This window comes from Bos indicus x Bos taurus, chromosome 23 (genome assembly GCF_003369695.1).
Source record: "Bos indicus x Bos taurus breed Angus x Brahman F1 hybrid chromosome 23, Bos_hybrid_MaternalHap_v2.0, whole genome shotgun sequence".
Classification (NCBI taxonomy): domain Eukaryota; kingdom Metazoa; phylum Chordata; class Mammalia; order Artiodactyla; family Bovidae; genus Bos; species Bos indicus x Bos taurus.
Window position 1 is genome coordinate 51,370,545 of NC_040098.1, and position 25,473 is coordinate 51,396,017.

At 54.5% G+C, this 25,473-nt stretch overlaps 1 protein-coding gene across 2 annotated transcripts in view; it reads left to right on the forward strand.

Moving 5' to 3' along the window:
* Window positions 1-25,473, forward strand: part of SLC22A23 (solute carrier family 22 member 23) — a 133,501-nt gene that overhangs the window by 40,965 nt on the left and 67,063 nt on the right. For both annotated transcript variants that reach the window (XM_027525308.1, XM_027525309.1), the window contains exon 3: window positions 447-601. In XM_027525308.1, coding sequence (XP_027381109.1) covers window positions 447-601 — 155 coding nt within the window. The remainder of the gene's footprint in view (window positions 1-446; window positions 602-25,473) is intronic.

The following is a 25,473-nucleotide window of genomic DNA, read 5'->3' on the forward strand; positions in this document are numbered from 1 at the left end:
GGCTCCACCAGGCCGCGGGCGAGGTCGAGGCCAGTCTAGTCAACAACTCAGAGAAACAGCTGGAAGCCGCTCACCCTGTGTCTATGTTGACTCTGGAGCCAATTCCAAAGGTCACAGCCTCCAAGCCGTTTTATGCTGGGGGTGCCAAGGTAGAAGTTTGGGGAGTTACTGTTGGTTCTATTGAATTACCCCCATAAACTCAGGAGTAGACTGGCCAACAGGAATCAGTTCCCGTCTCACGTCTGTCGCACAGCAGCTGTTGACCTGTATTCCCTTATCTACATGACGAGGGGTGGGTGTGCGTACCCTGAGGGCCCCCTGCCCCTGGGCATCCCCACGAGGGTCCAGGAGGGATGCAGACTCCGTGGGGTCCCCACCCAGCACCTGCTGGCCCCTGGGCCCCGGCCTGTCCGGCGATGACTGACCGCGTCCCTGTCCGTGTGCAGGTTCGGCCGGCGGCCCGTGCTGCTCTTCTCCATCATCTTCATCCTCATCTTCGGACTGACCGTGGCGCTGTCTGTGAATGTGACCATGTTCAGCACACTCAGGTTCTTCGAAGGGTTCTGCCTGGCGGGAGTGACCCTCACCCTGTACGCGCTGCGTAAGTAGGGGCCTTCGGGGGGGCCTAGAGGAGGTGAGGGAGCGTGTGGCCGGCGCGTGCGAGGTTCGGGCTGGCGTCTGCATCCTGCAGCTCTGGAGCGCAGAGGACGGTGTCTTCTGCGGCGAGGACCCTGCTCCCGGGCTGTGCGTCTCACCCGCCGTCCAGCCTGAGCTCCAGCTTGGAGCCCATGGAGGGTTGCATCGTGCCTGGAGAAGTGGGGCTTGGCCCACCGCAGGGGCCGGGGTCCTCCGTGTTGACGTCTCGTGCTCCTCCAAACCCAGATGTACCCAGGCGTCCCCGCGCTTGGCTCCAGAGAGCAAACCAAGTGGCTCACGTTTGGTGTGGGCTCCGTGTTCTCATGGATTTCTTAAGAGTTTTCTTTCTTTGTGTTTTTCGCTGAGGCCATGCAGGGTCCAAGTGTCCCACATTCCCGTGTGGCCTGAGTGGTCTGGACTTGAACCCTGAGCACTGGTGTTGGGAGAGTTGAGTGGCAATCTTCTCAGGGTGAAGAAACTGTCCTCTGTTGACCCGCCGTGTGGGCGCCGTGTGGACTCCCCTGTCAAGGAAGCCTGTCTGGCTTCTCTGTGGTTGGTGTTTTCTAGCGCATGGTGCACACCCACAAGGAGAAGGAAGGTTTTAGGCGTGGCTGTTTATTTTCCAGTTTTATATTTTTTAATCATGGTGTGCAAAGAACTGTAAGGAATAATATGATTATTTATAACACATTTCCTTTTTCTTTCCCTTTGACAACACGTGTAGGATCAGAGATTAAGTAGCAATTTCTAGAGGGGTCGATAAGGATAGCTCTGATTATCTTAAGGTGTGGCTACCTTCGTTTAGTGGATGATCCCTTTAATGACACTGTTAAATAAGCTGGATTTTGTTCCCTGTTGTAGAGGACAGAACTATAGTCGATCACAGCATGGTTTTATCGTCACAGAGAAGAAAAGGACTACAGATGTGTTCTCCGGAATCCGCAGTGGGCTGTTCTGTTGTCTTCTTCTGACGTTGACTTGAGTTGTGGTTTCTTAGACATCGCCGTTTCGAGGTTATTTGCATTTATCCTGGAAGCCTTGCTCTGGGGGGTTTTTAGAAATGTACGTGTCCCCGGTCAGCGGGTCAGGGTGACCCTGTGGAGGGCTCGTCTCTCTGAACAGAGGTCTCAGGGGTGGGTGTTGAGCCTGAGCGCTTCCGTAGGAGCTGCCTGGGCCCTCCTCCCTCCCTGCCCCCGTGGTCTGCACAGAGGAGCGGCCCCCTTTCTGGAGGAGACCCCAGCCCTCGTCTCGGGCCCGCAGGCCCTGGGTGTGTACTGGCGTGTGGGGTCTGCTCCCCAGGGCCCCATCCCCACGGGGCTCCGGTTCTCACGGGCGGGCGCCGTGCTGTGCCTCCTCGAGGGCCCTGCTCTAGGGGCAGCTCTGCAGGCTGGCAGAATGGGACAGCAGGCTTCGGGAACTGAGCAGGGAAACGGCCTCCAGCTCACCACCCCGGTGCCTGTCAAACTCAGCGCAGAGGACGTTCACAGAAAAGAGCCTTAAAGCAAAGCTGACATATCAGGTTTATCTTGCATGCCCACTGCTGTCAGCGACCGCAGGGAGGGCTCGGGGGAACCCTTGGGGCTCAGCGGAAGAGGAGCCCGACCCAGTAGCCCTGACGGCCTCTCATCAGGAGTGGGAGGACCCGCACTGGCCATCTCTGCAGACTCCCCTGCCTTCAGCAGACCTGGAGAAAAACTACCCCCATGACACCCTTTCAGCCTCACTTAGAATCGCCGATGGCCCTGTAAAGCCTGTGACTGTGAAAATTGAAGCTAAGGATGTTTTTCAAGAGATTACACGGTGAGCTCTTGACAGTGGAAAGTTCTCTATACTTCAGAACCATATAGGGAGTATGCTTATCCCAGGAAAGCTCTGTGGTTACCTGACGGGTGCAGAACCAAGTAACCCCAGGGTCGGCAGACTTTCTTCTCTAAAGAGCCAGGTGGTAAATGTTTTATTCCAGGGCAGGTACTCAGCTCTGCTGTGATATCCTATCATTGTTCAGTCACTAAGCCGTGTCTGACTCTTTGTGACCCATGGACTGCAGCACGCCAGGCTTCCCTGTCCTTCACCATCTCCCAGAGCTTGCTCAAACGCATGTCCGTTAAGTCAGTGATACCACCGAACCATCTCATCCTCTGTCGCCCCCTTCTCCTCCTGCCTTCAATCTTCCCCAGCATCAGGGTCTTTTCCAATGAGTTGGCTCTTCGCATCAAGTGGCCAAAGTATTGGAGCTTCAGCTTCAGCATCAGTCCTTCCAATGAATATTCAGGGTAGATTTCCTTTAAGCTAAGCTAAGCTAAGTCACTTCAGTCGTGTCCGACTCTGTGCGACGCCATAGACATCAGCCCACCAGGCTCCCCCGCCCCTGGGATTCTCCAGGCAAGAACACTGGAGTGGGTTGCCATTTCCTTCTCCAATGCATGAAAGTGAAAAGTCAAAGTGAAGTCGCTCAGTTGTGTCCGACTCTTAGCGACCCCATGGACCGCAGCCTACCAGGCTCCTCCATCCATGGGATTTTCCAAGCAAGAGTACTGGAGTGAGGTGCCATTGCCTTCTCCAAGATTTCCTTTAGGATAGACAAATGGTTTCATCTTGCTGTCCAAGGGACTCTCCAGAGTCTTCTCCAGCACTAAGAAGTAAATAAGATGTAAATGATTGGGTGTGGCTGTGTCCCAGCAAGCCCTTATTTACAGAAGCAGATGGTGGCTGATCTGACCAGCGGGCCGGTGTAGTTTTCCACCCATAAGTGATTCTCTTTCTGCTGACTGCTGGGGAGCTTGGAAAACTTTGAATCTTATCTAGCATGTGTGTGGGCTCGGCAAGCTGAGCTTTAAATGCTGGCCCCATTCCTAGTTTTATTTGAAATTTTTTGCTTTCATTTTTCCTTTGTCCCATTTTCATTTTGCCATAAGTTCAGTGTTATTTTATTGTATGGACTTGTGTGAGCAGTCATGTTTTCTCTGAAATGAAACAGGGCATAAATAAAGAGTTACATTTTCTTAGCTTGGAATTATAAACCAGAAGTCACGGCGGATAACCACGTGGTGAGAATTTCCAAGCGTGCCCTAGTGACCCGCTCTCAAGTTGATATGATATGTGATATAGCAAAATTAACGTAAAGAAGAAGAATGTCATTGATTTTCTGGAGTTCACTGAGATGATATTCGAACAGCGTGAATCAAGGGGTTGATTGAGAGACGGCAGGAGAACTAAGTTTGAGAGGCTCAAAAAAGCAAAGAAAGTTCTAAATGGACAGCATCGGGCCGGGCGTGCTGTGCGTTGGGCGGGGGCAGCCCCTCCCTCTGGCGGTCTTGGAGGAAACAGAGGCTGGTGATGGGCGCTGCAGACCCCAGCCCTCGGCCCTCGGGGCTGGCGACTCTGAACTTCTAAGCAGCGTGCTTGCTTCGTCCACACGTGGCACCCATGCTTGGCGAATGCTTGGCCATTTGTTTCACTCAAGGCAATTTCTTGAGTGAACCTGGTCACGGGGTTAAAATATTTCTCTGCCGAAGCTTTCACACCAGAGGCGTTGATGATTTGGGAGATAAATTTTAAACAGCCCTGGCGTTTTATCCCTCCCACCGGCAGGTTTCTGTCTCACTTCGTGCGTCTGCTGGAAAGCTCTGAACTTTCTCAGAAGAGACAGGATGTGGTTCTCTTTCCCATCTCGCAGGTGCCTGGCATTGTAAGTGGGGAGAGCCATGGTTTTGGCAGATCTCAAGGCTTGTGGAGCTCATTGTGAAGGTGGGCCCTGTTCTGAGATGTGCTGCTGGTGTGGGAAACTGCTTTCCTGTGCAGGATTGCTTAAGGCTTTTTCTGCTTTGGAATTTTTCTATGGTGCATTCCAGCCAAAGACTCCCTCCTTTAAACTGTAGTTTCCTTAAGTTCACCAAAGGGAAACGGGGTTGCGTAATTAGGACATAAACCAGAGAGCGTTGGCATCTTCCCCAGGAGCCTGTACCTGGAAGACCGTTGGCAGGAGCCAGAGACGGAGCGATGCTGAACTGCGAGAGGTGGCTGCAGGCGGGGTCCGGCCGCCTCTGAGGCTGCGCGAGACACCCAAGTAATTTAACCCACCTGGGCTGCCCTGGTGGCCTCCTTGTATCTCCTTAGCTCTGACCAAAGAAGAAAAAATAGAAAATCTTGACCTAGCCAGGCCAGGGGCAGGGAACCACAGACCAAGGAAAGAGGCGAGCATCCTGTTTCCTTATCTGTTTATGAAAATAAAGACTCGCCAGAGATGCAAGTCCTGCCCATGTGCTCCTCAGCGTGGCCAGCCACGACTTGCCGTGTGATTTCTTTTTCCAGGGATGATTCGCCTCACAGACAAGGTGATACAGCTTTTGCTAGGATGTGTCCTTGTTGAAGCGCAGAGAGAAAACAGCTCCTGGAGCTGACTTGCTCCACGTCCTAAGTCCTGGGGAGAGGAATGGTTTTCTCACACGTTTTCTGAATCTGTCCTCGTTTGCTCTCTGTCTCCGTGTCCCCACTTTGAGCAGCCTCCCCCGCCCCAAGTGGAAGTGATGAAGCCTGCTTCTTGATGGCAGAGACCACACCTTAGTGACGGTGGGTGAATGAACACTCCTTGTTTTTGTTTTTTGGCCTAACAGCAGTGAGCCATTTCCTTGAAAATTTCTCTCAAAGCTTCATGTTCTCATTATAATAACCCTTCTCAAACCCAGACAGCTTAAATAATTGGACGAATTTTACACATAATCAAGGAGTGACCAGAGATTTCACAGGTGACTGAGTCACTGATTACTTTGCAAAACGAGAAGCCGAGTCTTAACTGGTAAATAATCTCAGAAGAGCCTGAGTCCGCTCTGGGCTGGGTGATGTGGCTCATGAGAGGACGGGTCTGGCCTCCGGCTGAGTCGTTTCCAGTGTGCTGGGAGATGCTCCTCCTTGCTGTCGTGTGCCTTTCTTTTTTTGTTCAAATCTGGGACTTTGGTGCTCCAGCGTTCCTTATCTTTTTTTTAAATACAGTTTCTTTCTTTTATTTATTTTTGACTGCGCCGGATCTTCACTGCTTTTGCAAAGCCTTTCTCTGGTTGGGGGGAGCAGGGACCGCTCCCGGTTGCAGCTCTCACGCTCCTCCTTTCGGTGGCTCCTCTCACCGCGGAGCACAGGCTCCAGGAGCACGGACTCAGGAGTTGTGGCCCACGGGCTTTAGCTGCTCTGTGCTGCGTGGAATCTTCCCAAACCAGGGGTAGAACTGGTGTCTGCTGTTCGGACTGGCAGAGATTGGCAGGCAGATTCTTATCCACCAGGGAAGTCCTGTGTGTATTTCTGTAATCGAATGCTTTTCTGAATACTCCTTGGGATGTATTTCAGTCACCAGGATTTTTGAGCGTCAGAGCCGCCGTGCTTATAAGAAAACAATCCCCTGAACCATGTCTCCAGGTGGCGGGCGTAGTTGGGCTGTGGGGCCAGGCGTAGTGACTTCAGCTGGGCTAGGACGTTAACATGTGCGTCGCATTTGGGTGAAGGGACAGTTTCTCTTCACCCAAGAGAACGTGCTCTCCGGCCACCGTGACCCATCGCCTGTTTGCGCCCCCTCCTACCCCCGTCTTCAGCCGCCCCGCCTTCTCAGCAGCCGCCCTGGGAGCCCCAGCCCTGCACTTCTGGTGGGACCGGAGCTGCCAACAGGCTTTGTCAGCCAAGGCAGTGAGTCAGAGTTTACCCAAAGCCTTTGGCAAGCATTATTATTATTTTTTTTTAATTTCAGAAGAGTTTTTGTTTGATGCAGGTTCCAAATGATACGGTTGGGAAATCAGAACGGACTTCGGTTCTCATCTGTCCTTTGCTTCTCTGGAGACACTTTGCTAGCCTGGCAGACAGACCGTGACAAATGAAGAGCAGATAGAGAAGAGGAAGGTGACAAGGCCTCTGTGCCTGCCTCTGGCCTCGCGTGCCTGCCTGCCACCTCCCCGGAGCCCCAGCGCCGGTGCCCGTCTTCTGCTGGAAGTTAGGGCAGCCTGTGTGTGTGTGGGCTTCAGAGTGCGTGTTTCTTTGGGTGTTTTGAACTTGGTGAAGATAGTCTGTCTCAAAACTGACAGGAAAGAAGAGAAAACATTTAGCTATCTAGCATTCTAAACTTACAGTATCTGGATGCCTTTTCCAGCATGGGTGTGTGCTTAATCGCTCAGTCGTGTCCGACTCCTTGTGACCCCGGGGACTGTAGCCCACCAGGTTCCCCTGTCCATGGGATTTCCCAGACAAGAATACTGGAGAGGGTAGCCATTCCCTTCTCCAGGGGATTTTCCTGGCCCAGGGATAGAAGCCTTGTCTCCTGCACTGCAGGTGGATTCTATACCACAGAACCTCCAGGGAAGCCCCCCAACATTTTTAGCAGTGGAGGATAATATTAATATTAACACCCTGTCTGTCGTTAAGGACTAGGCGTTTCCAGACACACAGTGATTTTAGCGGTGGGATGGTGGTGGTGGCCGAGAGCTTCATTTGAAACAAGGTGTTCACCCAGCAAGAGGGAAGCAGGACTATCTGGAAATCTGGAGGCCCAGGTGTAGTGAGAGCCCCGTGGTGGACCGGCTGCACCTGCCACAAAGCACCTTATCTCTGCGCCTCTGTCTCCATCTCGCTAAGGTCAGGGCACAGGTGTTCAGTGTGTGCTGTAGAACCACAGGACTATGGAGTCGCTTCTGGAACCATCGGTGGAGAAAATGAGTAGAAAACAAAAATCAACGGACTCCAGGTGTGGACACCGAATACCACGGTGCAGATAAGAAAACAAGAAAACCAGGGGGAAACCCCCGCTGCCTTCTCACTTTGGAATTCTAGGCTCAACCAGGAGCCTCCTCCAGGGTGAGGGGGTCCTAGCCCCCGGGGGCGGGGAGGACAGGGAACCAGGGGTGCTGGGCTCCGAGCGGCGTCCCCCCCACCAGCCCAGATGGGCAGCCAGGGTCACTGCTATCCGGAGGCTGCCGCGTGTGGGGACTGGCGTCCAAGGTGACGACGTGGGAGGAGGTGAGCGAGCGGCCGGTTTAACGGTCCCAGCTTCCCGGCCCCCGTGGGCCAGGCCCTGCTCTCCTGCCACAGCGCCGTCCCTGCATCCCCGACCCTCTAGGGAAGCCTGCCTCGCTCTCCGCACCCTCCTGTCCGCATGCTTGCCAGGCGGGCTCACAGGTCTGGTCTGGGGATCCCGTTAGACGCTACGGGAGTTGCTTTTCTCATCTGGAAAGACGAGAAGGGACACGGGGCTGGAAGCTGGGCTGAGGAGAAGGGAGAGCGGCACAAGTCTGACTGTTTTCCACTCTTGAAACAGAAGAGAGAGGAAATAAACGTCACCTCGGGAGCAGGTGAAGACCAGGCTCCTTCAAAGACATCCACATCCAAATGGATCTGGTGGGAGGTGAGGTCGTGAGTGGTTTGCCGAGACTCTTATTGGCCAAAACAAAATTAAATAAAACACAGCTCTGGCTCTGAGACCAGAGAGAAATGTGACTCCCGGGGTGAGGAGCCATGAACGCTTGCTGTCAGCTCCGGTGTGACTGCGTCCCGCCAGAGCAGCTGGGCTTCAGAGAGTCTCGGTTTCGCCTGGGGCGTGTTGTGAAAACAGGACGGCTGTCTTCCTCACTCAGCAAGAGTCTGAGGGCTTCCTGGGTACCGGGGGGCCAGGATGAACTTGAGTACTTGCTGTGCGCCGTTAGGGGCCGAGCATGCAAAGGCAACATGCCTTTCTGCCCATCGACAGATGCCTGGTTTCAGAAGACGCAGTGCGTGTGCACAGTGGAACATTACCCGGCCTTAAAAAGAATGAAGCCGTGCCATTTGCGGCAACATGGACGGACCTGCTCATAGTGAAGTCAGTCGGACGAGACAGGTAGCATGATATCACCTCCATGTGGGATCTAGAAATAATACAAGGGAGTTTATTTACAAAAGGGAAACAGATTCTCAGACATAGGGAACAAGCTGTGTGTACCAGAGGGAGAAAAGAAAGGGGGGTAGATAGACTAGGAGGCTGGGATCGACAGATACATTCTGCTGTGTATAAAACAAACAACAAGGCCCTACTGTATAGCACAGAGAGCTAGAGCCAGCATCTCGTAACAACCTAGAGTGGGAAAAAATGGAAAAAATATGTATAACTGAATCACTCTGCTGTACACCTGAGACTAAAACAGCAGTACAGAGCAGCTACACAGTTAGACCTGTCCTCACGCCCTCCTCAGTCTCTCCTGTCCACTCCTTAACAGCAAAGCACTGCTCGGCACCACGCCACACACGCACACACAGACACGCAAGGCGTGTGCACACACACACACGCGTGCACAGACACAGATGTGTGCACACACACACGTGCACACAGACACACAGGTGTGTGCACACGCGCACACAGGCGTGTGCACACACGTGCACACAGACACAGGCATGTGCGCACACGTGTGCACACACAGACACGCACAGGTGTGTGCACACACATGCACAGACACACAGGCGTGTGCACACACACACGCGTGCACACACAGACAGCACAGGTGTGCACATACGCACGCACACAGACACGCACAGGCGTGCACACACACACACACACAGACATGCACAGGCGTGTGCACACACATGCGCGTACAGACACAGGCGTGTGCGCGTGCGCACACGCACACAGACACGCGCGCACACAGATACACACAGGCATGTGCACACACACGCACGCGCGCACAGACACACAGGCGTGTGCACACACAGACACACACCCCCTGCCTTCAGTGTGAGAAGCGTAACATCCCTCGAAGGACCCAGATGCCTCTCCAGCTCTACTGCAGTTCTGAATTCCCAGCGATTGAGCCAAGATAATGTGCTGTTTTAGGCGACTTCAAGAAAAAAATCTCATTATCCTCTTGCGTTCTGACTTGGTTTTTCCTGTCCAATGATAAAGAGCATTTACCATTGTTATTTTCTTGCGCAACAGTGCGGATGCTCTTAAGCCCCTGACTTACACACTTAAAAATGGTGGCGATGGTAAATTTTATATTATATACTTTTTACCAAATTTTTTTCTAAAAGTTATTTCTTTCCTAAAATACTTGACATGAAGACAAGGTGGTATTTTTCTGGGGAACACAGGAATTAAAAGCTATGCTTGAAACGAATTAGATCACATTGATCACTGTATGGAAGTTGCTTTTGCCCCAGTTACCTCTGACCTACTGGGCGACCATTGCTCCATCCTCGGCCTGCACTACTGGCCACTCTCACTGGCCCTTTCTTGGCGCCCTGGTTATCAGCCTGTCCTGACTTCCCACTGGTCTCTCAGGCTACCGCTTCCTGCCTCCCTCCACCCACTTACTTCTCCTGTCACTCGGGCTCTTGGCACACTCAGCTCTTCGGGAGCCTGTGACTGTCCCTGAACTTCTGGACAGACGATCGCCTGCTAAGTCAACCTCCTGGGGTACCCCTAAGGCACCACCCACTTGTATCTGAGCATGAAGCTGTCTGTCATCGCCCCCAGCAGCCCTGCCCGAGTAGGGAGAGGCCAGTGGCTTCAAAATCTGTAGGGTTTGGAGTTGGAATCCTGGGCTGCCTCCCTCGCCCCACTGTGTGGAGGAAAACCGGTCCAGGCGCCCCAGCTGGTTGCTGGGTCCTGCCCCCTCCCTCGTCTGCTCTCAATCACCCAGGACCCGTCCGACCTCCTCAAAGTCTGTCCTTCCCCGTGGCCACGGCCTTCACACAGGCTCTCCTTCTTCATCCGGACGCCGCAGCGGCCTGCAGCGTTCAGCTTGGCCTGAGCTCTCCCCTGCCCCAGCCTGAGCAGCCCCCCTGAAACGTGCATCTAAAACTCCACCTTTCTTCTCTGACACCCACAGGAGCCTGGCCTGTCCCGTGGTCACGGAGGACAGAATCTCTGTGCATTGTCCTAGGCTCCTTCCCAGGCTCCCCTCCTCATGATTCTGGTTTCTACGCAGCCCCCAGCCACTCTCGTTACCCACGATGCTCTAGGCTCAGGCTGGGTCCTAACCACTCTCATTACCCAGGATGCTCTAGGCTCAGGCTGGGTCCTAACCACTCTCATTACCCACAATGCTCTAGGCTCAGGCTGGGTCCTAACCACTCTCATTACCCACAATGCTCTAGGCTCAGGCTGGGTCCTAACCACTCTCATTACCCAGGATGCTCTAGGCTCAGGCTGGGTCCTAACTACTCTCATTACTCAGGATGCTCTAGGCTCAGGCTGGGTCCTAACTACTCTCATTACTCAGGATGCTCTAGGCTCAGGCTGGGTCCTAACTACTCTCATTACTCAGGATGCTCTAGGCTCAGGCTGGGTCCTAACTACTCTCATTACTCAGGATGCTCTAGGCTCAGGCTGGGTCCTAACCACTCTCATTACCCACAATGCTCTAGGCTTAGGCTGGGTCCTAACCACTCTAATTACCCAGGATGCTCTAGGCTCCAGCTGGGTCCTAACCACTCTAATTACCCAGGATGCTCTAGGCTTAGGCTGGGTCCTAACCACTCTCATTACCCAGGATGCTCTAGGCTTAGGCTGGGTCCTAACCACTCTCATTACCCAGGATGCTCTAGGCTCAGGCTGGGTCCTAACCACTCTCATTACCCAGGATGCTCTAGGCTCCAGCTGGGTCCTAACCACTCTAATTACCCAGGATGCTCTAGGCTCCAGCTGGGTCCTAACCACTCTAATTACCCAGGATGCTCTAGGCTCAGGCTGGGTCCTAACCACTCGCATCACCAAGGATGCTCTAGGCTCAGGCTGGGTCCTAACCACTCTCATTACCCAGGATGCTCTAGGCTCCAGCTGGGTCCTAAGCACTTTACCTAGGATGCTGTAGGCTCCCCTGACCACTCTCATTACCCAGGATTCTCTAGGCTCGGGCTGGGTCCTAACCACTCTAATTACCCAGGATGCTCTAGGCTTAGGCTGGGTCCTAACCACTCTCATTACCCAGGATGCTCTAGGCTCAGGCTGGGTCCTAACCACTCTAATTACCCAGGATGCTCTAGGCTCCAGCTGGGTCCTAACCACTCTCATTACCCAGGATGCTCTAGGCTTAGGCTGGGTCCTAACCACTCTCATTACCCAGGATGCTCTAGGCTCCAGCTGGGTCCTAACCACTCTCATTACCCAGGATGCTCTAGGCTCAGGCTGGGTCCTAACCACTCTCATTACCCAGGATGCTCTAGGCTCAGGCTGGGTCGTAACCACTCTCATTACCCAGGATGCTCTAGGCTCAGGCTGGGTCCTAACCACTCTCATTACCCAGGATGCTCTAGGCTCAGGCTGGGTCCTAACCACTCTCATTACCCAGGATGCTCTAGGCTCAGGCTGGGTCCTAACCACTCTCATTACCCAGGATGCTCTAGGCTCAGGCTGGGTCGTAACCACTCTCATTACCCAGGATGCTCTAGGCTCAGGCTGGGTCCTAACCACTCTCATTACCCAGGATGCTCTAGGCTCAGGCTGGGTCCTAACCACTCTCATTACCCAGGATGCTCTAGGCTCCAGCTGGTCCCTAAGCACTTTACCTAGGATGCTGTAGGCTCCCCTGACCACTCACATTACCCAGGATGCACTAGGCTCAAGCTGGTCCCTCATCACCCACAGGACCCAGGATGCACTAAGCTCCTCTTGCCTCTGAGCATCCAGTGCAAATAGCAAACACCTACGCTTCCAACCCTACCAGACCCACAGTCCCTGGTGCTCTGGTGGCCTTTCCATAGCCGGCTTCAGCCTGGTCACGCCCTGGAGTGCTGTCTACACGTGTGGAGACTCCGTTCTTCTGCTGTTGTGTTCAAAGCACTATTAAGCCTGCATCTGTGCGGCAGGTCGGGGTGACCTTTGGCCTTTGTGAGTGTAAATTCAGACACAAACGTAGGCCTGAAGTCCTAGCTCCACTCTGGGTTCCTGGCTGCTCACCCAGACAATCAGGGTGACACTTATGTTAACGTATCAGTAGATGATTTTTCACTGACATGAGAACACAAAACGTATGGCTTTGTGCAGATTGCTTGGAACGTGTCCGCAGGTGGCCGCAGGCCTCTCCCCAGTTCAAGAACCGTGTTCTAAAGTCCAGAGTCCAGCCCCACTTTGGGGCCCTCTCCCTGGCCCCCTTCCCGCCACCCTCAGCTCCCCCTCCCCCATCCCCAGGTTGATGGCTTGGCTTCTCCTGCCTCGACCCCCCTCCCTTTCCAGGGTCCGCTTCCTCTCTGGCCTCATCCAGCCGAGGACCGGGCGCCTTCCCACAGTGTTCCTCCCTCTCACCCAGGAGCCTGACCAGCAGGTGTAACTCCCCAGGGAGTCTCCATGGGGGAAGGAGAAGGTTCCCCCAAAGGGCTGGGGCCTCCCTGGGGCGTGGGTGCTGGGCGAGGTGTCCGGGCTTCGCTCTGCCGGCCGAGGACGGCCATTGCCGCCTCTGTGAAAAAGCATTTGCTCCATTCCGTGTTTCGGGGAGGCGGTGCTGGGGGTCCTGCCTTCCCATCCCATGGTGACTGTGCTGTTCTGGTTCTCCCTGGTTTTAACCTCTTTGAACCGAACTGTCTTCCATCACAGAAGGTGTCCCTGGAAGGGGTTCAGTGGGGAACGAGTGGTTCAGATCTCTGGTTCTCAAGGATGAAGTTTACCCCAGCCTTCCTTCTCTTGGCGGTTTTGTCACAGACAAGAGGGTCTCCTCTGAGATCACCCTTCAGCGGCTGTCCTGGTGTTTCCATGGCTCATGGAGGGCGGGGATGTTGCTGGAACTTGGTTGTCAGCCTGGAGCTGTTGGATATCAGCTTGCTCCAGGGTACTCGGGTCTTGTCCTTTAAGAGGGTGAAATTGAATCACTTGCTTCCCAGGTGGCTCAATGGTAAAGAATCCGCCTGCCAATGCAGGAGATGTGGGTTCGATCCCTGGGTTGGGAAGATCCCCTGGAGAAGGGCATGGCAACCCACTCCAGAATTCTTGCCTGGAGAATTCTTGACAGAGGAGCCTGGCAGGCTACAGTCTGTGGGGTCTCAAAAAAGTTGGATACGACTGAGCGACTGAACAACAACTGCCATGGAGCACGCCCCCCAGTGGAGGCGGGGTTCGCAGGATGCCCTAGAGGGTATCACGGAGCCCATGGAGCACGCCCCCCCAGTGGAGGCGGGGTTTGCAGGATGCCCCGGAGGGTATCGCGGAGCCCAGACCTTGTTCTTCCTTTGTGATCGTCACCCTGGTGCTGGTCTCTGACCCGCGCGTCTGTTGGGGGGGTGGTGTCTATTTTCTGCTTCTTTGTGGGGTCACTGTAGGGTCTTATTTCACATTCTCTTCAGGGGATGATTGCTCTTTTGGTGCTTTCCCAGGCTCTCCGGTCTGGCATTTTTCCCATCTGCCTTGTGACCGTAGAAGCGAACGTTTGCATAGCTGGCTTTTCTGTCGCTTCACCGCTGCTCGGTGTCCGTGTGGGGCTGGGGCGAGGGCGCGGGAGGCGTCTGCCTTCAGCTGATGCAAGAGAGTCTCTTAGGCGCCCATCCTTTCTCAGGGCAGAGGAGGCAACCCCAGGTAAAAGGACAGTTGAGACTTCAGGCTGGTTACCTTCTGAACAGTCATGCAGACCTCTGCCCTCTGTGAATATTGGGAATCGCTGTGAGCAGTGTATAGACATGAACCTGAAGCGTTGGGGCGAGGGCGTGAGAACGCTGGTGGTTTGGGGTCCACGTTACAGAGGAAGAAATAAAATTAAAAAATGATTTTCTCTCCCGATCTCTCTCACACCTTAGTTTGTGAGACAAAGCAAATCCATCATAATAAACGGTCTCTAAAGAGGCTTACCCCTTGGAAGAAGAGTTTTGACCAAGCTAGATAGCATATTGAAAAGCAGAGACATTACTTTGCCAACAAAGGTCCGTCTAGTCAAGGCTATGGTTTTTCCTGTGGTCATGTATGGATGTGAGAGTTGGACTGTGAAGAAGGCTGAGTGCCGAAGAATTGATGCTTTTGAACTGTGGTGTTGGAGAAGACTCTTGAGAGTCCCTTGGACTGCGAGGAGATCCAGCCAGTCCATTCTGAAGGAGATCAGCCCTGGGATTTCTTTGCAAGGAATGATGCTAAAGCTGAAACTGTAGTACTTTGGCCACATCATGCGAAGAGTTGACTCATTGGAAAAGACTCTGATGCTGGGAGGGATTGGGGGCAGGAGGACAAGGGGATGACAGAGAATGAGATGGCTGGATGGCATCACTGACTCGATGGATGTGAGTCTCAGTGAACTCCGGGAGTTGGTGATGGACTGGGAGGCCTGGCGTGCTGCGATTCATGGGGTCACAAAGAGTCCGACACGACTGAGCGACTGAACTGAACTGAAAGAGGCATAGACCAGAGTGGTCGCAGAGACCTTCAGCTGTGCTGAGAGTAGGCTGTCTACACCGCCCGGGGCTTTGACATCACCGCAGGGCCGTTGAGCAGGGCAGCGTGGCTGTAACGCTAATGAAGTTTAATGAATTAAGTCTGTGCTGCTGGAACCACACAACACGTCATTTAGTCACACAGTCCTGTCCGACTCTTTTGCGGCCCCATAAACTGTAGCCCGCCAGGCTGCTCTGTCCATGGGATTTCCCAGGCAAGAACACTGGAGTGGGTAGCATTTCCTTCTCCAGGGCATCTTCCCGACCCAGGCTGCCATTGGCAGGCGGGTGCTTTACCGCTGAGCCTCCTGGGAAGCCCACGCTGCTGGAAACGCGATGTTAAATCATCTGGGGGTGAGTTATTTCACCAGCTCGTACTTCCCTACGGAGTTCCACCCCCTCCGCCCCGCGGCCTGGAGGGTATTCAGTTTGGAGGGCTTTCAGGTGTCGTGTGGCTGAAACAGAGCCCTCATCACCCCGCCAGCCTCACGGCCTCACCCGCTCACCCTGCCGGCCTGTCGAGAACCACCATCCGCACCAGGGCTCCAGCCGGGTCCGAGTCCCTGTCTTCTTGATCATCAAGGCCTGCAGATCTCCTGCCCGGCTGCAGCCCCTGAGGCAAAGCCTTTCCATTTCTTGCCCGAATAACCGCAACAACTTCCTGAACCATCTTCCTGGTCAAGCCATGCAACTGATTCTTCTCTTACAACCAGAGCAATATTTATACGGCCTGAACCAGAACTTGTACCCATCCGCTTCAGACCCTCGGGGTTCGTCAGCAGCAGCTTCACTGTGAAAGTAGGGAATCCCCAGACAACAGGGGTCTAAACAAAGTAGCCGTTCCTGTCTGTCATCACTGGAGTCGTCCAGGGCTGGTGTGGCCAGTCTCCTGACTCTGGGGCCCGGACTCTCCTTGTCTGCTAATTCTGGAGTCGCATCCACATTCCGGCCAGCACAGCGGCGGGAGTGAGGAGGTGGGATGCTCCCCCATGAAGGTCGCCTCTCGGAGGCTGAGGGCACCTCATCTTGCCTCCCCTTAGTGTCCTGGCCCCAGCCGGTTGCTGGGGGCGAGGGGGTGGTGCTGAGCAATAGTGCTCCATCGTGAACGTCCACAGGCCCGCAGGAGCCGGGGCAGAGGGTGTGGGCAGTGGCCCGCGGTCTTTGCCTCGCCCTCCAGTGGCTTCATGGCGCAGCCCGAGTTCCTCATCACGGCCTGTGCGGTCCTGTGAGGCCTGCCTCCCGCTGACCTCAGTTTTCCAGCCAAACCGACCTTTCCATTCGCTGTGTGCTGGGCTCTTCCTGCTTCCTTAGGTCATCCATACTGGCCTTGCCCTCTGCCTGAAGTGCTGCGTCCTGGACCTCTGCAGGCTGGGCCACGTCTTGTCACCGTGATTCTGCTCACATCACATCGGTGGCCACCACCCAAATTATTCCTTTAGGACTGTCTGCCTGTTTCCCAGCATCCACCACTCCCTGGAGATATACTGATTTATCTGCGTCTCCATCAGTACCACCCCCTGCTCTGGAGTAAACTCCACGGAGCAGGACCTCTCATCCTTCTTTCCCCCTGTATCTCTGATACCCAGGGCTGTACCTGGCACAGGAAGGGTGTCTGAATATGAGTTGAGTGGCTGAAGGAATTCACGGCACTGTCAGAGTAGAAGTGTGTGTGTGGAGCGGAAGGGCTGGAGCTCTCTTGGCCCATTTCTCATCCGTGCAGGATGAGGGGAGGGGCACGTGATGGTGTCACGTACCTGGTCATGAATGGTAGCGGCAGTTAGCTGAGGTTTCTCATGAAAGCCTCGTGGATTAGACAGATTCGGACTGGATGCCGAGAGAATTGGCTAGATTCAGAACCGATCGCCCACCCCTCTGCTGCCACAACTGACCGACGATCTGGGGCAGTGGATGAAAGATGCCCAAGAGCTCGGTCTCGGCTTTATCTTACCCTCCACCTTCTGTCCCTCCTCAGAGAGGCTTCCCTGGCTGCTCACACAGAAGTCACCAGCTTATTTCTCTTACTGCACGGATTCTCTGCGTGCACTTTGAAACATTGTTTAACTGCGGCATAAAGCTCGGATAGGAAGTTTCCGTCGTCACGCTTTCTAAGTGGCTGTGCTGTGTTAAGTGCATTCACTTTGCTGTGCAGCCGTCACCACCATCCGTCTCCCGCTGAAACTGTGCCCCATGACACACTGGCCTCCCCTGCCCTTCGCCAGCCCCCACAGCCACGTTCTGCATCTGAGTCCTCTGGGGACCTCACGCCAGTGGCATCACGCCGTATTTATCCTTTCGTGCTGGTTTATTTAACGTATCATGTCTTCAAGGTTCACCCATGTTGTAAAATGTGTCCAGATTTCTGTTTTAAGCCCGAGTAGTATTCCAGTGGCTTCTAGGCCGTGTGTAGTTTATCTGTCCTTCCGCCCCTGGACACTTGGGTTGCACCCACCTCCTGGCTGATGAAGGGAGCAGGGGTGAGACCTTGCTTCCAGTTCTTCGGGGTGTGTACTCAGATGTGGGATTGCTGGATTGTAAGGACTCACTTTTTCCATCTGCAAGATGAAAGTGTTGGCCGTGGGCCCCAGGCTGTCTCCAGCGTGGCGTGGCCTGGCCCCCAGGAAGCAGGGCCCGCAGAGTGGCTGTGGCCAGTGGTGCCAGTCTCCTCCGGGCACCAAGAACAAGGCTGTCTCAGAAGAACCGGGAACCTCTCGCGGCCGCTGTATTCAGAGCCCGTCCCCTGACTTGACAAACCAGCGGACTCGTTAAGGACGACGGTGCCCCTTCCCAAGCGCACGGCTGGGGCTTCGTCTGTGATCTCTGTACAGCAAGCGAGTTTCCCTTCTTCCTCCCTGTCCAGCGCTGAGGCCTGTCTGCCTTCCTGCAGGGCTCCCTCGGGGCAGCGTCCCCAAGCATCCCTTCCTGCCCCCTTCTCGTCTTCCCTCTGGTCCGTTTCTAAACTCCGGGGGAGCTTTCCGAGCCGGGGCGGCATCACTGGTGTGTTTCTAGCTAATGGCGAGCCAGGTCGTGTAATAAATGCATTTGCAGGTAATTAAAGACCTGGGAGGAGTGTGTAAAGATGCAGTTTGAAGCCTCTGAGACCGCCTCTCGTGTCCAGCGGGGACTGAGGGTTTAAATGGGGAGATGGAGGGCCGCATTGTTTCGAGTGCAGTGCGTCTGCTTTGGTGGCGTCCCGCTTGAGTTCAGAGCCGAGGCGCTTGTCGAGGGATCTTAGAGCCTAGTGGATCATTCTGCGGGTGTTCTTGGAGAAGGTGAGCTGAGAGACACTCGGGGACGGCATCTGCCCTGCCGACAGGCAGCTGACAGACGCCTCTCCGTCCTGGCGGCAGAGGACTCTCTGAGGCTGGTTTGCTGTGAGGACGGGGGTGGTGTCTGGGGGCCAGCAGCAGGTAGGTGTGTTTGCTCCCGGCAGGGAGGACGCGGATGTCCTCATCTCCGGCCGGTGTTGTGCCCTCAGAGGACATCCCCGAGGAGCCCAGAGACCTTTAAGGACCCTGGGCCACTGGGGCCTCAGGGAGGGACAAGGTGAGTCCGTCTATACAAATCACCAGCTGTGCGGCTCGATTAAGACGTCTAGGTTTGGGACCTTTGTGTTTTATTGGGTAAAATACACATAATGTTAGGGCTTCCCAGGTGGGCCTAGTGGTGAAGAACGCTCCTGCCGACACAGCAGGTGTAAGAGGCCTGGGTTCCATCCCTGGGGAAGGGAATGGCTACCCACGCCAATATCTTTGCCTGGAGAACTTACTGACAGAGGAGCCTGGCGGGCTACAGTCCATGGGGTTGCGAACAGTTGGACACGACTGAAGCGACTTAGCGCACACATGTACATATCGTAAAAGCATTTCAGCCCTTTTAAACAGGTTGAAGTGCGACTCAGTGGCGTTAAGTTTACTCGTGTTATTGGTATCACCGCCGTCCATCTTGGAATGTTTTTCGTTTTGCAGAACTCAAAGTGTCCCCAGTAAACCACAGCTGCCCATGCCCTCCTCCCAGACCCTCACACCCACATTCTCCCTCCTGTCTCTACGAATCCGATGACTCTGGGGACCTTATGTAAGTGGGATCACCAAGGATTTGTCTTTTGGGGCTTTGTTCACTGAGCGGAACGTTGTCAGGGTTCATCCACGCTGTGACCAGGGTTCATCCACGCTGTGACCTGGGGCAGAATTCCATCCTTTTTGAGGCTGAGTTGTGTTCCACCCTGTGGGTGTGGTCACTCGGGAGGCTTCCTCTTCTGGACGGTTGTGGGCTGCGCTGCTGTAGACAGGTGAGCACAGCAGCCCGTCCAAGTCCCTGCTTCTAGTTCCTTTAGGCACATGCTCTGAGGAGGAGTTGCTGGGTCATAGAGTTTTGAGGACTTTTGAAGTCACTGTGTTCTTTGGAGACGATCTGATCTAACTTTCTACAGCAGAATAAGAGTTAATGTTGACTGTTTTTTCAAATGGAATGAACAGGAGGCAAAAAATACAGTCATTATTTAGTAATCAAATTGCAAGTTTGAACTAGGTGATGTGATGATGAAACCAGAGGCAGTGCTGTTTTTTTTTAACCTTTTTATATAATAATAATAATTATTATCATATACACGTGTTTCTTCCTGCCTCTAGAGAAATGTGCTTTTGAACTGATTTTCCTACTGATATGATTTTAAAATGTTTACAGCATTCATAGTTTTCACTTGTCTATACTTTCAAAGAACAAAGGCGCATTTAGATGGAATGCTTGTTTAAAATGGGTCTGATGGATTAAAGCCTTTCATTGTAAAGTCGGTTTGTGGTAAGAGATTGTTTTAGAGAAGGAGCATCCGCTTTGCAAAGATTCACCGTTGGAATGTCTTTGTAAGTGTAACCTCTCCCAGTGCACTGATCTGTAAGTCAGTGTGCAAAAAAAATTGGTTTGCACAAAATGTTTGTGTTCCTGCTCGTAACAGTCCATGGTCAGAACGCATCAGCTGTGGGAACAAGGGGCCTTGCGGTTGTGGCGTGACACCTTGGTGGTGGAACTGCTGATGCGTGTCAGGGACACAGGGACCAGCATTGCTCTGAAGCCTGCAGGACCCCGAGGGGCACGTCCGCACAGCAGAATAAACTCATGCTGCCCAGAAGAGTCTTTTTGGAAAATGACTGACCGTGTCTGTTTACCCAATGGCTTCAGTCTTTCAATGACTCCCGCTGCCTCTCAGGGCGGACGGGGAACCTTCCGGCCCCGCTTTCCCACTGCCCCCTCCCCTGCCCATTCAGGCCCTCGGAAACTTTGCCTCTGTGGCACCTGGATTCTGCACGGCGCTCTTTGCTGGAACACTCTCCCCCTGCGTTTTTTCTGGGTGAAAATTGCTCAGGTCCTCAAATGACAGGTGTGCTGTTTCTTGCAGTGGTTTTTCTCCCGGCCCCACCGCCCCCCCAGCCCATCTGAGCTGGGGGCCTCCTCACTCGTCACAGTGACAGCTTTCAGACTTCAGTTTGGTTAGACAGTGAATAGATACAAAGGTATAATAAGTCAGACATGAAGGATCCCAACACGACGCACAGTGGAGGAACCCAACTGTTCTTTGACATCCCTGTGCGCCCCCCACACCAGCCACCGTGTCACCCCGCCCTCCTGTCCCCTCGCCTCCTTCAGTCTCTGCGAGCCTGGCTTTTGCCTTCCCCTTCCCTTGCTCTTCTTTACACTTTCGCTGTGTCTGCAGGATTTGTAGAGGATACCTGCTAGCTCGCATGTTTTGAACATCTAGGTCAGGATCGCGCACCTGATTCCCTGCCAGCCCCGGTGATGGGAGCCTGGCTGGCCATTTGTGCAGACAACGGAGGGTCAAGCACTCAGAGTGTGTTTGAGGGCTAGGGGCAGGGGGCGGGCGGAAACGTGGCCTGATGTTTTATGGAATTGGGCAGAGCGGCTTCTTTGAAGAGTTCCAGGTACGAGTGGGGGAATCGACCTTTCTGAGCTGTTTTCCTGACCCTTGTGTGTGCTTCTCACGGTATCAGGGCAAACTCGGGTAGATGGAGGCGAACGCTGGGTCGGCCTTGGTCTTTCTCTGGTTTATGGCGATGCTTAGCTCCCAGGTTCCCTGAGGGAGGCGACTTGCTCTTTGTGGAACCGAGTCATTTGAAACAAGTATGGCCAAAGGGAGGCCCGGAGACGAGGACAGGAGAAAGACGAGTGGCTGCAGTGCTGTGGGGCTCGCCCTCACCTCTTGCTGATGCCACAGTGCCCGGGGGGAAGGGCCACCCCAACGCCACAGTGAGTGGGGGGACCGAGGCCGAGACGCAGGCCGCCTGGCTAGGGGCTGCCGCTCATGGCCACGGGGCAGGTGCCTTGGATTGGCTGCTCCTCTCTGCCGAGGAGCTGGGCAGTGGTCCTGAAACCTTCGGTCCATCTGTCTGCTCTCCCACCTCAAGGATGCCCAACCTTTGGCAGAATAGACAGAAGCCGCCCTCGTGAGAGTCACCGAGGAAGAAGAGGGTGTGAAGTGGGAGGGGCTGAGCCTGCACTGAGGTCTGGGGGCCGAAGTCCAGTGCTAAACCGCTTCCTGGGATGCTGTGCTGCGTGGCGGGCGGAGACGACCCCGGTAGGGCCCCAAGTCAGTCTCTGGGACAGGCCTGGGCTCTGCGGGGGGCAGTGGGGCTGGGGGCCTAGAGACCGCTCAGGACACAGGGCTTCCAGGAAGTCGGGGCTGCCTCTTCACGTGTGATGCGTGTTTGAAACAATCAACTCCCTGCAACAAGGTGTGAACGCCACTGGTGCCTTTGGCCAGTATTTCCCTCGACCTTGGGCACGTCCCCATGTCTGGCCCTGACCCAAGAGCTGTGAACAGAAGTGACACGTCCCTCCTGGGCCAGAGCATTGAATTACTGGCGAGGGACCGGGGGGCCGTAACACATAACCGCTCTCTCCGCCTGACCCTCAAGTGGCAGTGATAATTGGAGACCCAGCCAACCCGCATGGGGCCTGTGGTGTGAGTGAGAAGGGACCTTCTGGTGTTCTGAGCATCTGAAATTACAGAGTTTTGTTCCCGCAGCATAACGTCGCCCCACGACCAACACACAAGCCAGTGTGGGCTTCTCTCTGTGCAGACCCCTGCTTGCACCATCTTTTAATGTCACTGAGCTAGGACGAACAGGAAAGAAAGTTAGCGTTGACTTTGGATAGAGTTTTATAAAGAATAAATAAGTTGCAAAAGTAGGGTCCACTTCCATAGGACTTTGGACGTGATGATGACTCTACTGAGAGTTCGGGGGTCGTGATGATGTCAGGAAGTGTTGCTTCCTGGGTCAGGCTGCTGTTAGGAGCCCAGATGTGCAGAAACACCCCCCACTGATGCAGCCAGACCGGCCTCTCCCTCGAGTCCTCATGAGTGCTCGTCACTGTGGCTGGGACTCACTCACTGGAAGAGCCTCCCCTCACGTCTCACCCAGGATGTTGGACGTTCTGGGAGGGCAAGCTGGACGGGCGTCGTGTCCAACAGCATCCTCCCCAGGCACGCACACAGGTGCCCACCCGCCTGAAACGTTAGTCCAAGCGTCTCCAGCACCTGCCTTACCCGCTGAGCCTGGGCCACCGGTCCAGCTGTGGGCCTGTTCACTTTGCGTGTGGTTCACACGTCAGGCCCTGCTCCGGCCCTGGACCTGCTTCCTGCTGAGTGTCCTCAGTGGTCGTCAGTTTGGGGTTGCTCTTCTCTTCACCCCTCCCTCTTCTCCCTCATCGTGTCCTTCATGTTTTCTCTTGCTCACAAGTAGGTGTTCCCTTCTCTCTGTCTGTCTCTCTCCCCTGACACCCCAAAAATTTAAATCGATGCTGTTCTGAGATCCCTGATTCTGGGCAAATGTTCCTTTTTCATCATCCCTTGTGACCAGAGCTGCGGGACTCCTAGGAAACCCCCAGCCGGGCACCGAGGGGATCGGGCGAGCAGGGCACGGGTCCTGAGCCCACCCGGCCGCTGTCTCCAGTCTGAGTCGTGTAGTTTCTGCCTTAAGCTCCAGCGGTGTCGGTTTTCAGCTTGTGTTCAGGGTGACGTGCAGCAGGTAGAGTCAGTGGGAGAAATGTAGCCCCGAGGGAAAGGAAAGGTGGCCGCACTCCAGGCCCCACAGGTGTGTTTTTAGCGTCACATAAGCTGAAATTCCCAGCCAAGTGGAGACGCTGTGCACCCCCACCCCCGGGCCCTGCAGCGGCGATGCCATGGATTTGCTCTGAGGTGTCCTTCCGTTCACACAGCGTCCCACAGCGTGAGAAATAAATCTCATCTTTGACACTGAACTTTCTCAGGGAACATCTGGTAACTTCTAATATTTATAGTTGTCTCTGACTCTTTGCGACCCCTGTGGACCGTAGCCCCCAGGCTCCTCTGTCCGTGGGATTCCCCAGGCAGGAACCGTGGAGTGGGTTGCCATTTCCTTCTCCGGGGGATCTTCTTGACCCAGGGATCGAACCCGCGTCTTGTGCACTGCAGATGGATTCTTCACCATCTGAACCACCATGGAAGCCCCAAAGTTATGGATTATCATTGGGGGGGCCTCTCTCTCCGGGAGCTTCCCACCTTCTTGGTTGTGAGACTTTTTGATGGGGAAAAGTAAAGAAGTGAAAGTCGCTCAGTCGTGTCTGACTCTTTGCAACCTCATGCAGTCCACGGAATTCTGGTGGGGAGGGCGCATCTGTTCTGAAGCCCCCACCCAGCCTCGCTTCCACCTCCTTCCGGTCAGCGTCCTCTCTCCTGCTGCCCCCACGGTGCACGCGTGTCCTGTCGAGTGTTGTCCACGTGACCCCTTGCTGTGCGTGTACGGTGACCCGCACCTGCCTGCACTGAGCTGTATCAGCAGACGCTGAGACGTTAGTGATGCACGTGAATCAATGAGGGATGGGTGTGGGTGGCTGGAAGTCACCGGCAATCCACGAGAGAGCAGTGTGCATGTTGAGCAAGACAGGAGGCCTTCCTGTGGGAGGGGGCCTGAAACGGAACGTTTCCTGACAAGGAGTCAAGAGGGCACGTTCTGTAGTGAGAGGACGCGGGGTGATCGAATGGGGCTGCAAGAGACGGGAAGGGGCACGGAGGTGGTGGGGCTGGGGGCTCTTGTTTAGTCGCTGAGTCGTGTCCGACTCTTTGCAACCCCGTGGACTGTAGTCCCCCAGGCTCCTCTGTCCTTGGGATTTCCCAGGTAAGAATACTGGAGTGAGTACCCAGGGATCGAACCCTTGTCTCCTGCTTGGCAGGTGGGTTCTTTACCACGGAGGGAGAGGCTCTAACGTGGCCTAAAAGATGGGCTTCAGGGGAGAGAAGAGAGGGGTTCACTTTGTAGCCTGGTTTGGTCTTGGGACAGCCGTGGTTAAGGGACTTGCTCAAATCCGACAGTGAAATCAGTGACAACGGGGAGGAGGGGCCGGAGTCCCGTCTCTGGTCCAGCCTCTCCCTCGCGGTTCCCTCCGAGATGACGGCACAATGGGCGTTTGTGCCCTGAAGCCAGCGTTAGCGTTTACTGCTCGCGCTCACTGGCACGATTGTTTAATAAAATCTGCAGGGCGTTTATTACCCCGAGTGCAGCATGCTTTCCAGAGCATTGTTTGTGGCCGTAAAACATTCTGGGGTGGAACGTAGAGGAGGCTTCCCAGCGCCCACTAGAATGGAAACAGAAATACACATGGCACCAAACGAATTTATTTCTACTATTAAAATTCCTAGTGTATCAGCTACTTAAAAGGCAAGCCCGAGTGAACAGAGGAGGCGTGTGGTTTTCTCTAAGGGGAATATTTTAATGAGAATAGAGCCAGCTGCTAGACGTTTGCATCTGCCTCCCTTCTTCCTGCCCCATTAAACCAGAAATCGGCCTTTGCCGGTGGTGGCCTAGTGCATACGCACGTGCTCACTCACTCAGTCGTGTCCGCCTCTGTGACCCCGTGGACTGTAGCCCACCAGGCTCCTCTGTCCATGGGATTCTCCAGCAAGAACACTGGAGTGGGCTGCCATTTCCTCCTCCAGGGGCTCCTCCTGACCCAGGGATAGAACCCGAGTCTCCTGAGTCTCCTGCATTGGCAGGTTCTTTACCACTGAGCCACCTAGGAAGCCCCATGTACGTGTACAAGGCATTATAATTGATTGGAAGGAGCCAGCTGCAGAACTGCCTGAATACTCAGCATGCACGCATATAGCACACACATCAGGGGCTGAAGTCTCCCTCCCTGGAGACAGGGACTGTGCACAGAGCAGGAAGCAGCCTCCACGCCAGGACTGAGCAGCTTCTGCCCAGAACCGCTCCCTCCGCCCAGGGTCGTGGCCTTGGCGCTTGCCATGGGCCCACGTAGGTCCCCAGGCAGAAAGCTCACTAGGGGGCACAGCCGTCTGGGACATGAATGGTTTCGTCGGATGCCTGACTATGCTCAAAAATTGAAAAGCAGTTAGCTTCCCGAGGGTCAGTGGCTGGTCCTCCTTCAAAACCCAGAATGTGCTGGGAAACGATCCTGAGACTTAATCGGCTTCTACTGCAG